Source organism: Gadus macrocephalus, chromosome 9 (assembly GCF_031168955.1).
Source record: "Gadus macrocephalus chromosome 9, ASM3116895v1".
In the NCBI taxonomy this organism is placed as follows: Eukaryota; Metazoa; Chordata; class Actinopteri; order Gadiformes; family Gadidae; genus Gadus; species Gadus macrocephalus.
In genome coordinates, this window is record NC_082390.1 from 8,514,166 (window position 1) to 8,528,727 (window position 14,562).

Sequence of the window (14,562 nt, forward strand, 5' to 3'; positions counted from 1 at the left end):
CCTAAGAGGAAAATTATCACATAATGCAACCGAACGATTTGGCTGAGGTGGTTTTATTACATGTAATTCGTTTTGGATGGAATTTATAGTTGAAAAACCATTGATTCTCTTTATTTTTGAGGTTGAGGCAATGTGTGCTAGTATCTAGCATGAATAATACATTTGTGCAATAGATAGAAAATTTAAACAGGGCATCATGGCATTAACCTTGTTTTGTTGGGCAATGTTGTCTTCTTCTCTGGCTGCTCCGAGAGTCTGCCAAACATTCACCTTTTATTCATTACTTACGTTATGTGTTGCTTTGATATTGTGTCAGTGTGCAGCATCTGAGCCATGATGTATACAAAATGTATGCATACAATTACGTTTGGGATGGACGTTTCGGCGAAAGCGATGGCATACACACACTCAAAAAAAGCTTAAAGGGACACTATGTAATATTTTGAGTAATTTATTACCTCAAATCAACATATTCATTCATAAATAAGTCCTCATTGGTGTAAAATTATCTCTGCCAAAAATCTCACTTATCCTCCTGAGCGAAGAATAATTAATATTAATATCAATATGGTTACATAGGACGGGTAAGCTTCATGGAGGCTTCCATTTTCTTCCGGTCTATGAGCTGCCGAGAGGGTCAAAAAGCACTACGTCGTACAGGAATTGCAAACGCGTTTTCACTCTGAGCCAGCGTGACGGTGGAACAGAGCTTAGTTTAGCGAGACGAGTTTTACCGGCAAATTTGAACATGCACCGCATTTTTTTCAAAGACCATAGTTATGCCACGCCACAGGAGAAGGAATCATCATCGCCAAAAAAACGACGATGTGTAAGCAAAGCATGTATAACATGGTTTTTCATGCCAACGAGATGCGGGGCGCTATGTTTGAGCGACTCGTCATTGAAAGGCTACTTTATTACATATTTAATTTACTTTTTCACATTTTTGTCGAGTTTAAATCGTGACAATATTCTTATGACTTATGGATACTGTCAAATGCGTTGGAGGAATTCAAAAGCCATTCTTCATCAAGTTATGGAGGTTTATTCTCTGCTGTGGTCACCACGTATCCAAATCCACCGAGACGCACTTATAGGCTAGAGCGGACCTTCTGGAGCTTCAACTCGCTTGCGAGACAGTTGATTTATCACCCGAACAACTGGATTTCATACCAACAACTCTGATAAAGAAGACAATACGGAGGAAAAGAAGATCGAGAGGAGGAATTAGGAACAGGATAGGAGACGAGGAAGTAAACTCGTTGCCGGGCGACTAACTGGCGGCGCGCACAGTCGCAGCGGCCCCTCTTGAGATCTGTGAGATTGAGATTGAATGTTTGAGTGTGAGACGTCCCACGACGAACGTAGTTTATGACAGGGAAACAATATTAAACATTAGGACATTGAGAGCGAGTAACATCACTGGCATTCGCTGGCATCTGGACATACTACGCAAACACAGGATACTAACGGACACTGTGACACCGTGCCCGCAACTGCCCGGAGGAGGAAGCAGCAGAGACGGGGTGGACGTAAACAAACTGAACAGCTTCTTTCAGCTCCTACCCTCCAAGAAACGCTATCGCAGCTTAAGATGCTCCACCACCAGGCTGCGGAACAGCTTCCTACCTCAAGCTGTCAGGATGCTCAATGCACCAGCGTCCCAGATCTTCTCACTGGACTTTATTTATTATTTATTTATTTATTCATCATTGGGACGTTTGTTTGTTTGTTTGTTTGTTTGAAATGTATGTTGATCTTGATCCGTGAGAAACGCCTTCTCGTTTTGTTGTTCAATCAACAAAATGACAATAAATTTGATTTGATTTGATTTGATTTTGATTTGATTCCGTTAGTTACAATGTAAATTGTTGGTATTTAGAATACTGTTACATTGTTGAAATCAACGGGTTACAATGCGTTGATTAGGATGCGTGCTCAGCCGCACGCATTATGGGAATTATTGTTTTGATTATCGGTAACTCCAAGACTACCAAAGGCTATGTGAACTTTTATGTTATGACATTTTATGTAATCTGACATTAAATGACCTACTGTTATTTATCATCTGTATAGTTATTTGTCATGTTGGAAAGTCCACAACTGCTGGAGTCAAGTTCGTTGTCTGTAAGAATGCTTGGTCAATAAACCTGATCTCATTTGTCCATCTAATTTGTCCAGTTGTCCACGAACCTCATCATCACTCGAATGACTCGATGAGGTAGCCTAGTAGGTGTCATGTCACAGCTTCTTGGCACATACTGCCCACCGTAGTTTTTGGACAAGCGAGCACTATTAGTTTGAATGCAATATACAATTGTACCACTAGATGGGAGTAATTTTTACACAGTGTCCCTTTAAGTCGCAAAGAAGAAGAAGAAAAATGTGCGTGGTACCTCGACAATATGCGTTTTTATTGGAAAATTTGAAAAAACACATTCATTGATCAGTCACAACAAATTAAATTCATTAAACATGTGAGCTGCGTGGTTTCAGGGGTAGCAGGGTCCATACGAATCACCATGGCAACAATAGAAATATCGTCGATAGTTGAAGCAATTAATAAACTATAAATCGTTAAAATTCACTGAATGTCGGTACTAATCATTCTCTTTTTATTATCTACAGTAATAATAATAAATGATGAACATTTAAAAGACGAAACTATATTCATGTATTGAATTTTCCATAGAGAATAAAGCAAATGTCATCCACTTTGTTTTGGCAGACAGACACTCTACATCGATAAGGGAGCTGGGCCAGAAAACTTTGGGTCACATTGATGAACAACCTGTTCTGTCAGCTGCATTGGGGAACACGCTTTTCTGGTATTAAAGGCCACTGTGTAAAGTTGGCCTCTATGTAAAGCCCATTTGAAGATAGAGTTTTACTTAAAGGTGGATCAAACGTCCTCGAAGGACACCTTGAAGGAGTTGGACGTTTGTGTGGAGAGAAAGCTGTAAAGCAGCAGGTACATCCACAACTTTTGGTCCTCAGGCTTGTCTACGTCAGCTCGCACCTAGTTCTCTTCCTGACCCATTTCAATTGAACCAAGCCGCACAATCGCAGGGGACTCGAACTGAACTCATTATAGCCTACCATCCCCAAGTGGAACAGTGAAAGAACACAGAGGGTTTGGTTATTCCTAAAAACATCTAAAAAAAACACTGACACGGGGGTATCAACCATGCAGGGTGACAGCCAGCTCGTCGGGAGCAGTCAGGATGACGCGTCTTGCTCAGGGACACCTCAACCCTCAGCTAGAAGGAACCGGGGATTGGACCAGCCATCTTCCGGTTACCAACCAACCCGCTGTCCCTCCTGATCCACATTCCACTCCATGTTTAATTCTTCATGCACATCCATGATTTACCAGCAACGATTTTCTCCTTGCATACGGATCGGGGCTTTGCATTGAAACTGACCTGAAGTCAGGACCGCCCTGAGTAGGACCACCACACGCATGTGTCGAGAAATATAAAAATGATGCAGCTCTCCTCGAGCACCGCGGTATTAAAAATAGCAACGTTGCATCGTAAAGGCCCCGCTTTTATCCAAGTGCATTATATACGGCAAACACTAAACATTTATATGAATTTGAAATGAGATCAAGGGCATCTTCCCCTACGGCCCCTGGCGGCTGCATTAGCATACTACGAAATTCACCGCGGCCAATAAAAATATGTCTCATTTAAGTAAGCAACCATAAACCAAAGTGAGCTAGATGGCTTTGCCGTAAAATATTTGGTACTTAACTTATGCCGGCCCGACTGTGAATTGTTGCTTCGAAAGCCCGAATAGATTGGCGCTGTCACACTGAGCGCCACTCATAAATCCACATGATGTACGGCCGCCTCCTACAAAACCACCAACAACAAGCGGAGGGAGGCCGTAACGTAAAGAAGAACAGCGTTCAGGCCTCTCCTCATCCCCCAGTGAGCTCCACCGAGGCTGGGGACGAACAGATTGGCTCCCGCCGTGCTGCGACGTGCCGTGGAGAGATTTGGAGGGATGATGTATTTATGGAGACGGAGAGGGTAAAATTGGGATTGGATTAGACTTTATTGAAATTTTCGTTACGATTGAATGATGGTGTTGTTTTATTTGTCTTTTTGACATGATAAGCCAATGAAAACAATATATATTTTTTGGAACAAAACTGTTTTTGTTAACAAGCACTCTCTTCCCTCGCCCTCTGTCCCCTCTTTCTCTCTCTCTCCCTCTCTCCCTCCCCAGGCATGGAACCCGGTGTGCTGGGGAAGTGGCCGCTGCTGCCAACAACGGCGTGTGCGGTGTGGGGGTGGCCTACAACTCTAAGATCGGAGGTGGGTGCCCCCCCCTCTGAGCACAGTGCAGTGTGGTGATGATGGCGTTCATTGTTTCCATCTCTGCACCTCCACTGTGGCCCACAGCCACCTCGCTCAGCTTGTCAGCCATGTGACAGAGCAGGAGAATGGGGACATGGAGACACATAGACACAGTGGTAGAATGTTGTTGACGCATCATCATTATACAAATTTCTTTAGGGACACAGAGAGGCAGATAGAGAGAGAGTTAGAGAGAGAGTCAGAGAGAGTCAGAGAGAGAGAGAGAGAGAGATAGAAAGAAAGAGAGAGCTACAGAGAAAGGGAGAGAAAGAGAGAGAGGGACAGAGAGTCAGAGTGTGAGAGAGAGTGAGAGAGAGAGAGAGAGAGAGAGAGAGAGAGAGAGGGGGGGGGGGGGGGGGGACAGAGACTCGGTTTGTAGTCTGTTGTTTGTTTTAATTCATACTATATTGAATCTTTCCAGGCTTGCAATAATTCATCACTTATATTACGATACATGGTTAATCATTGATATATTTTGGAGTCATTAATAATAATAATGTACATTATTACCATTATTATATTGTAGCCTATGTTACTTGGCTTATAGTGCTTTGGCAATATACATTTAAACGTATGTTATCCATACCAATGAAGCCGTGAAGAGTGTTGTATCTGGAGACCAGAGAGCGAGAGAGAAACACAGAGACCCAGCGAGGAAGATGAGGACGCTGGTGAAACATCGGACAGATCAGTGTTTATTGTGGTTAGCAGAGTTAGCTCATGTTTGATGTTTAATCGTCCGGAATATTGTTGTTTATGGCAGTTGGCCGAGTGAGTGAGTTTGATGTTAAGTCATCCAGATTATTGTGGGTGTAGTTGGCAGTTGGCTTGTTTTGTGGCAGTATCGTCGTGACGATTGTCGGTGCAGAGCCTAATATCCATCGCCGCCCCGGACGCCCCTGCGTTTCTGTCAGGGGTCCCCCCTGCGTTCTGTCAGGGGTCCCCCCTGCGTTCTGTCAGGGGTCCCTGTGGTGAGTGGTGGATGAGTCTCAAAGTACAGCCTCCGTTGGGGGCCGTCAGCAGGCTGTCAGGCCCACGGCGGTGGGCCCACCGTGCCCCGCTGAGGCCGTCAACGTCCATCCACAGATGTTAATCCTAGCTGTCTCTGTCTCTCTGTCTCTGTCTCTCTGTCTCTCTGTCTCTCTCTCTGTCTGTCTCTATCTCTCTGTTTCTGTGTGTGTGTGTGTGTGTGTCTCTCTCTCTCTCTCTCTCTCTCTCTCTCTCTCTCTCTCTCTCTCTCTCTCTCTCTCTCTCTCTCTCTCTCTCTCTCTCTCTCTCTCTCTCAATCACTCACTCAAAATAAAGCATCTTAAAATGCAACACAAAACCTATTTAAAGTGTATATTAAGTAAAAAGTAAGATCATGGCATCAGATAACGAGGTAATGTCCGGGATGGGGTTGAGCTAATCTAATACCCCGTAGCTTGGCCATAGAATGACTTGTTTACATAGTCTCTCTCCCGCTCTCATGCCTCTCTCTCCCCTCATTAGCATTCCTCTCCCGCTCCGCACGTCTCTTTAATAACGCCTCCCGGAACACGCTTTCCAGGGGTCACCTGACTGTAAACACCGGTGCCTCGGATGCGGCCCCCCCGTGATTACTGTGTACCGGGGTCATAGAGGGCACACACCTACACACACACACACACACGCACGAATGCACGCACGCACGCATGCACGTTCGATGCACGTGTGCACGCACACACAAACACAGGAACACACACACACAGACAGACACACACACACATACACACACACACACACACAAACACCTATACACACACACAGGCACACAGACACCACACACACATACACACACACACACACACACACACACACACACACGTGCTCTCTCGTCTGTGTGGAGGGAGTCACGTGCGCTCTCGTTTGGGTAGAGGGAGTCACGTGCACACGGTTGGGTGGAGAGAGTCACGTGCGCTCTCGTTTGGGTGGAGGAAGACACGTGCACTCTCGTTTTTGGGTGAAGGGAGTTACATCAGACGTGGCTCAAGCGGCTGGGTGGTGGGAGTCACGTGCACTCTCGTTTGGGTGAAGGGAGTCTCGTGCGCTCTTGTTTGGGTGGAGAGAGTTACGTGCGCTCCTCGCTGGGTTGAGGGGTGTGTGTGGGAGTGAGGGTGCAGACGAGTGATGATCATAATAACAGTGGTATTAATAATATCCGTGCAGAACATGCAATGGAGTTGATGAACGAGTTTAGTTATTTTATTTTATCGGTTAAAGACAAATGTGAGGCAGCGAGTATAAGATGGCAAACAAGTTGGATACACACCTGGAGCTTAGGGGCTTAGACTGGCTGAGGAGTGTATGACAGACTACTGAGACTAGTGTCACTAGTGGTTTGGAGGACTTCACTATCGGACTTCTTCTGCTCTCTCTGTCTCTGTCTCTGTCTGTCTCTGGCTCTGTCCCACCCTCTGTATTTTTGTCTGTCTCCCTCTCTGTCTGTCTCTGTCTCTCTCTCTGTCCGTCTGTCTCTCCGTCTGTCTCTATGTCTCTCTCTCTCTGCCTCTGCCTGTCTCTGTTTCTCTCTGTCTCTGTCTCTGTCTCTGTCTCTCTCTCTCTCTCTCTCTCTCTCTCTCTCTCTCTCTCTCTCTCTCTCTCTCTCTCTCTCTCTCTCTCTCTCTCTCTCTCTCTCTCTCTCTCTCTCTCTCTCTCTCTCTCTCTCTCTCTCTCTCTCTCTTTTGCGTCTCATGTTATCTCTCTGGCTGGGTGATAAATCAGAGAGACTGGGCGGAGGGAAGCCTGGCCAGGCTGATGGAACAAATGGAATCACATGGATGTTTGGTCTACGGAGGGAAACCGCGCGCAATGGGAAGAGTCCTTGTCACGAGTCAGGTCTTTTTTCACGAGGCCCTTCCTATTGGTGTAGGCAGTCGGGAAGAGCCGAGCCAGTGGAGCGCTCAAAGCATGCGAATCAATACCGAGTGTTGCACGGCCCAGATACCAGGAAACAGTTGGTGAGCAAGGCAGCCGGGGTGGAGCGACCACTGTCGAAAGCTGAGCGGTCGCGGGGTCAAGCAGGGGGAAGAGGGAGAAGATGGGATGGAGACGGTGGAGGAGGAGGGAGGAGGAGGGGGGGGGCGGGAGGAGGATGAGGAGTGGAGGGGAGGGAAGGGAAGGGAGGAGGTGGAGGAAGAAGGGAGGAGGGAAGGATGAGGAGGGGAGGGAGGAGGTGGTGGAGGAGGATGAGGAAGATGAGGAGGGGAGAGAGGAGATCAAGGGGGTTATGGGACATTGTGCCGAAGTCAAATCTCACCTCGACCCTAAATGAACATCATATTGCAATATCGTGCCTGGGCTGGCAGATAAGAGAGGAACGTTCTCTGGGTGTGAATGTGGGAGCGGAGGGATGTAGGCAGGCGGCAGGAAGTTGATGATAATCGCTGCAACAAGTGATGGCGGAGTGTGCGGTGGGCGTACCCCCATTGCGTATTCATGGGTTCTCACATCTCTCGCTCTCTCTCGTTTCGCAAAACACCTCTTTGCCATCTTTTGCTCTGTGTATAATAAAACAAAATGGATTTGGAATAAATGATTAACCGTGGATCGACGCAATATTTTGAAAGCATTGGAGGAGTGAGAGGAGGGGGAGGGTCTCTAAAGTCGGGGCCCCCAGTCGGCGGTCTGGAGGAGCTGGTGGTGTGTGTGTGTGTGGGGGGCGGGTTAGCTGTAATGTAGGCTGTTTGAAGCGGGTTTACTTCACGCCTCTCCTCCATGCTTAGCGTTGGTTGTGCTGATCTGAGGGTGAGCTCTTCAAAGGCTAAAGGGGTCCACTGATCAAGTGTGATGGAGACTGACTCCTGCTCACTCCTCTCTGCTGGAGGCCCTGCTGGACTCCAGGCCTGCAGTACAGCAGGACCACAGCAGGCGGACTACAGCTGGTCTGTAGCAGGACCACAGCAGGTGGACCACAGCAGGTGGACTTCAGCAGGTCTATAGCAGGACTACAGAGGGTGGGCTACCGTAGGTATATAGCAGGACCACCGCAGGTGGACTACAGCAGGTCTATAGGAGGCGGACTACAGCAGGTCTATAGGAGGCGGACTACAGCAGGTCTATAGGAGGCGGACTACAGCAGGTCTATAGGAGGCGGACTACAGCAGGTCTATAGGAGGTGGACTACAGCAGGTCTATAGGAGGCGGACTACAGCAGGTCTATAGGAGGCGGACTACAGCAGGTCTATAGGAGGTGGACTACAGCAGGTCTATAGGAGGCGGACTACAGCAGGTCTATAGGAGGCGGACTACAGCAGGTCTATAGGAGGTGGACTACAGCAGGTCTATAGGAGGCGGACTACAGAAGGTCTATAGGAGGCGGACTACAGCAGGTCTACAGCAGGTGGACGACAGGTCATTAGCAGAAATATACAGGGTGGACTACAGCTGGTCTGTAGAAGGACTACAGCAGGACTACCGCAGGTCTATAGCTGGTGGACAGGTACACATGGTTTTGTCAGAGTTCCTTGGCAGGTTTTTCAGGGTTTGTCCTGCTGCTCTTTTATCATCCCTTCTCTCTCTTTCCCCCCTTTTTCTCTCTCGATCTCTCCCGCTCAATCTATCTCCCCCTCCCTTTCTCTCTCTCGCTCTCGATCTCTCTCTCTCTCTTTCTCTTTCTCCCACTCGCTTTCATTTGGTTTCTGCATCTCCTCGTCCCTATTCATCTCTTGTGGGAACTTCTCTCCATCTCTGAGCTGTTCCCCTCTCTGAGCTGTTTCCATCTCTGACGGCTCTCTTTGGCTCTCACGCTCCTCGTCGCTCCCTCTCCCTCTGCCCTTTTCTCCTCGGCATTCATCTCCCCCTCACTTCATCTTTGTCCTCTCTATACATATGTCCTACTCGCCCCCTTGTCTCCCCCTCCCGTCTTTCTCTATCAACTCCCCTCCCTCCACTCCACCTCTCCTCTCCATCTTGTTCCCATGTCTGGTCAGCTGTAGCCCTGTTCTGGTCCGTGTCCCACTTCATGTCCTGGTCTATGTCCCCCCGGTCCCCGTGCGTTAGATTGGGCCGGCCGATGGCCCTGTGCGGTTTAATGACCCAGCTGTGTTTTTAATACTTGCAAACATAAACGCGGGGGGGTGTTTTCTGCCGGCGTTGCGTCGTTGCTGTTAACAGCTTTCCATTAAGACCTGGAACACTAGGTCTGAGTGTTTCTGCTACTGGGTTTATGATGGCTGCAGAAGGACAGGTCTGTCTCGGGTGGGTTGTTCCTCTTGCCCGGGCGTTCTGTCCTGAGACGCTCCACACTGTACTTTAGTAGATCTTCTGCACGTAGACGTCCCCTGCATTCCCCATCCATCACCATGCGTCTCTTTTACTTGTCGTGCTGTCACTCAACAGAGCCCTGACACCTCTTTGTGTGTGGTTTGCTCTGTCTGCTTGTGTGCCTCTGTCTGCCTCTCATGGCTAGGCCTCTCATGTTTGTGTGTGTGCGTGTGTGTTTGGTGTGTATGGGAATTTGTGCTTGTGTGCATGGATGTGTGTGTGACTGTGTGTGTGTGTGTCCGTGTGCATGTGTCTCTGCCCGTGTCTCTGCCTGTGTGAGTGTTTGTGTGCGTGCGTGTGTGTGTGTGTGTGTGTGTGTGTGTGTGTGTGTGTGTGTGTGTGTGTGCATGTCTCTGCCTGTGTGTATTTGAGTAACATTGCCTTTTTGTCTGTGTGTGTGTGTCTCTCTCCTGTGTGTTTGCCTGTGTGTGTGTTTGTGTGTGTGTGTGTGTGTGTGTGTGTGTGTGTGTGTGTGTGTGTGTGTGTGTGTGTGTGTGTGTGTGTGTGTGTGTGTGTGTGTGTGTGTGTGTGTGTGTGTGTGTGTGTGTGTGTGTGTGTGTGCGTGCGTCCACCACCAGGCGTGCGCATGCTGGACGGGGAGGTGACGGACGTGGTGGAGGCCCACTCCCTCAGCCTGAACCCCCAGCACATCCACGTGTACAGCGCCTCCTGGGGGCCCGACGACGACGGCAAGTCGGTGGACGGCCCCGCCAAGCTGGCCAAGGAGGCCTTCCTACTGGGCATCACCAAGGTGGGTCTGGGGGACCCACTGGTGGACTGGTAGACCACTGACTATTGAGACCATTGACTGGTATACTGACTGGTACACTGACTGGTACACTGACTGGTACACTTACGGGTAGACTGAGTTCTAGACTGACCGGTACACTGACTGGTACACTGACTGGTAGACGGAGTGCTAGACTGACCGGTACACTGACTGGTAGACTGAGTGCTAGACTGACCGGTACACTGACTGGTAGACTGAGTGCTAGACTGACTGGTAGACTGACCGGTAGACTGGTAGACTGACTGTTAAACTGGCTGGTAGATTGTTAGAATGACTGGTAGAGTAGTAAAATGACTGGTAGACTGAATGGTAGAGTGACTGGTAGACTGGTAGACTGACTGGTAGGCTGACTGCTGGACCGACTGGTAGACTGGTTGGTAGGCTGACTGGTAGACTGACTGGTAGACTGAATGGACTTTGCAGATTGTAGAACAGCCATGGTACAAGCACATCTGCTCATCTGTGTCTGAAGCATAGACTGTAAAATAATATTTTGTAGCTACTGTGTGGGAAATTCTTTGGCTCATTAACAAATAATCCTTAATCACTTTTCAATTAAAACTAACTCAATCAGAGCCCCGCAAAATACATGATATGCAGATTAATCAACCGCTGAGATCCTATCCTATCCTATCTGTCTTTGTGTTACGAGATCATGCTGACTCCTGTGACCTAAAAATGGAGGCAGACCATCCTGCCACTGCCTACTGCGAACCCCCCCCCCCCTACAGGCCGTCAGAGGAACTGCAGGCTGGCTGGCGTCTCCACTGAAGCAGCAGCTGTGGATTCAAAGCCGCTCTTTATAGATTCATCTTCAGAGTCCTTTGTTGATCCCGGGGGAAACTGTTACAGTTCCAGGTGCGGCGTCTGCTCAGAGACGCACAAAAATGGTAGAGAAAGTAGAGAATATAAATAAAAATGAGAAACATAGCATATAAAATATATATATATATATCTGAAACTGTAAAAGTGGCTCCGAAGCCGGGATGAACTAGGCCAGAGGAGTGAAGCGGCCAAGATCACCGTCTCACGTCCACGTTCTTCCCATTCGGGGAGCGGGGGGGGAAGGAGAAACAGTTGCACCACCAGATTCTGCACAATGATTCAGCACGTCTCTCGTTAGCGAGGACGTTGGGTTCCCTTCATGGGAAATCATTCCCCCTCTATCTCTCTCCCCCGTCTCACTCACTGCTATTAATGAAAGAACGTGATTAATCGTTGAAATTTAATGTCACCATTCCTCATGCGCCGGCGTGGCACATTAACACTCCAACATTAGCCGACAAAACGTTCACACGCTGGATGTGAAATGGCGGCGAAACAGGAAGAGGGGAGGAAATTGCTGATGCGGAGCGAAGACGCACAGAGGAACAGGGGGGGAGACGGTAATTAGGGTCGGGTGCGTAGAACGGCAGGTTTTTAATAGACAAGATTGATCTGCACGCCTCGTCGCTCGCCGGCGCCGCGGCCTCGTCTTCGGCGAGCTGGCGGCGAGGGAGGACAAGATGTCCGCCCTATCTGCAGAGCGTGGCGTTCCATCAGACGCACCCACGACGGTGAAGTTTTATGAACCGCGGATATGTCGCCGCCTCACTGGAAAACCAGGAAATGAACTGCATTTATATAGCACTTTTCTAACTAGTGGCCACTCAAAGCACTTTTATGGTCTGACATTCACCCATTCATCCACCCAATCACACACTCCGACGGCTGTGTCATGCAAGGCGACAGCCAGCTCGTCAGGAGCAGTTAGGGTTAGGCGTCTTGCTCAGGAACACCTCGATACTTGGGCTATGAGGGACCCACCCTGTCCGGAAGAGTCTGGTTCAACTGGTACACCCTGGTACGCCCAAGTACCAGGGTGGTACAGTAAGGATGTTCATAGAACCAAGTGACAAGCGCTAACAATCACTAGGTTAATTCATTCCCCATATACAACAAAGATAGGTAGGATAAGACACTACACAATGCTAAGTACTATTTCTAAGTGCCAGGACGTACAACATACAGATCAAACACAGAACAGACCTAAGACCCCACCATTGACCAGACCATAAACCCTGACCATAGTCCAGACCATAGACCAGACCATAGCCCAGATGATAGTCCAGACAATAGACCAAACCATAGACCAGACCATAGACCCAGCGAGGACCCTTCCCATGCCTGGCACTTAAAACAAGCCATGAAGAACCGTAATAAAGTTCAGATCGATCGTGTAAAGGAAGAGCCAAGGCCCAGAGAGGCGCGGTCGCGTGGCGGCGTGTTCTCGAAGGCAGCAGCCCAGAGGCAGGCTCCTCAGCCGTCTATAGGAGGCCTATTGATTAGTGTCTGAGGCCGGTATATACAGTAGGGCTTCAAGAGGCCGGCCCGGCACAGATAAAGCTACCCGCTGTGCCGCTCCCTTCCCCGAGAAATTGCCTTGACGGAATTTTTCAGATAACAAATCTAAAGCTAACAGTGTGTACTTGGAGAGCGGGATGAAACGTCGTCCCTCAAAGAGGTTCATATATTATTTTAGTTTTCACCAGAGGGAATTTTGGAGCGGTTGGGCTAGGATGAGCACACAGGCTGACGAACAAGCACTGAGCCTTTTACATTTTGGTTCCGTTTCTGGTCCGTCTGAAATCTGTCGCTGCTCCGTATTGTTTAGTGAAGGCCTGATGGCATTTCATTGCCTCTCCAAAGTGTGTGTGTGTTTGTGTGTGTGTTCGTAAGGGTGTGTGTGTATATTTTTGGGTATGTTTGTGGGTGTCTGTCTGTGTGTGTGTGCGCGCGCAAGTGTATAAGCAAAAGAGACAGAGAAAGAGTTAGTGTTTTCTACATTGTGTGTGTGTGTGTGTGTGTGTGTGTGTGTGTGTGTGTGTGTGTGTGTGTGTGTGTGTGTGTGTGTGTGTGTGTGTGTGTGTGTGTGTGTGTGTGTGTGTGTGTGTGTGTGTGTGTGTGTGTGTGTGTGTTGAGGAGTGCACCAGGAAGTGGTGTGTTTTTGTGTGATGGTTGCCCTTGGTGATGTAACCTCCACAATTACCAGCCACTCACCGCCCGCAGGGCAGCAAGGCTTATGGCTAACACGGTGTGAAGTGCTGTGTAGGCTGCTGTCTCTCTCTCTCTCTCTCTCTCTCTCTCTCTCTCTCTCTCTCTCTCTCTCTCTCTCTCTCTCTCTCTCTCTCGATATCTCTCTATCTCTCTCTCTCTCTCTCTCATCCTCTGTCTTATCAATCCTTTGTTTTTCATAGCGTTGCCCTCTGTAAAGGGAATGTGGGTGTGTGTGTATGTGTTGTGTGTGTGTGTGTGTGTGTGTGTGTGTGTGTGTGTGTGTGTGTGTGTGTGTGTGTGTGTGTGTGTGTGTGTGTGTGTGTGTGTGTGTGTGTGTGTGCCTGTGTGTGTGTGTGCCTGTGTGTGTGTGTGTGTGTGTGTGTGTGTGTGTGTGTGTGTGTGTGTGTGTGTGCCAGAGCCTCTCGTCGCCCCCGTCTCGTCTCTTTTATTCTGTGAGTATGCCATCCCACCCTCTGGTGCCGTGGCGACCAAGCAGAGAACACGTTGCAGTTTAGTATCAGGGCATCGCGTGTGCGTGGGACCGGTCCCCACCGCCTCCCCCCTACCCATCCCCTGGCCCCTACCAACTCCCCCCCCCGCCCCCAACCTCCTAACGTAGTACTCCTCTTTGATCCCGTCGACGCCCAGCCATCGGTCGTCGTGGCGACCGAACACGGGGCCGCTAGAAAGAGGAGGAGGAGACTTGCGCTTCGGACTTTGAAGTGTCATCCCCGCATCCCCAATTCCTAATTTCGTCATTCCTCATTTTCGGCGGGTCTTAAGTACATTCTGTAATTGCGTTCCTTTGAATTGTTATCCGTCTTGGCGGCGGCGCTAATTTGCGTTCGGAAATACATTGACGGTAATACGGTGATAATTGACCGGTTAGGAATTTCATGAATACCGGCATCACTCATCCCCTGTTGCTGCGGATCCGCTCCCCCTCTTCCTCAGTGATTGCACTTTAACAATAGACCCATGACAGAGTGGCGCTACAGTTTTCAACCTTGTTTAAACTTTACGGCGGCTCCGTTAAGTGCACCCGTCGTGGTCTGTCACCATGACGACTGCTCAGAGTCCTGCTTT

General features: G+C 48.9%; 1 protein-coding gene across 1 annotated transcript in view; it reads left to right on the plus strand.

Moving 5' to 3' along the window:
• Nucleotides 1-14,562, plus strand: part of furinb (furin (paired basic amino acid cleaving enzyme) b) — an 87,730-nt gene that overhangs the window by 62,638 nt on the left and 10,530 nt on the right. The window contains exons 7-9 of the mRNA XM_060061572.1: nt 4,237-4,325; nt 10,229-10,432; nt 11,172-11,298. Of these exons, the coding sequence (XP_059917555.1) occupies nt 4,237-4,325; nt 10,229-10,432; nt 11,172-11,298 (420 nt within the window). The remainder of the gene's footprint in view (nt 1-4,236; nt 4,326-10,228; nt 10,433-11,171; nt 11,299-14,562) is intronic.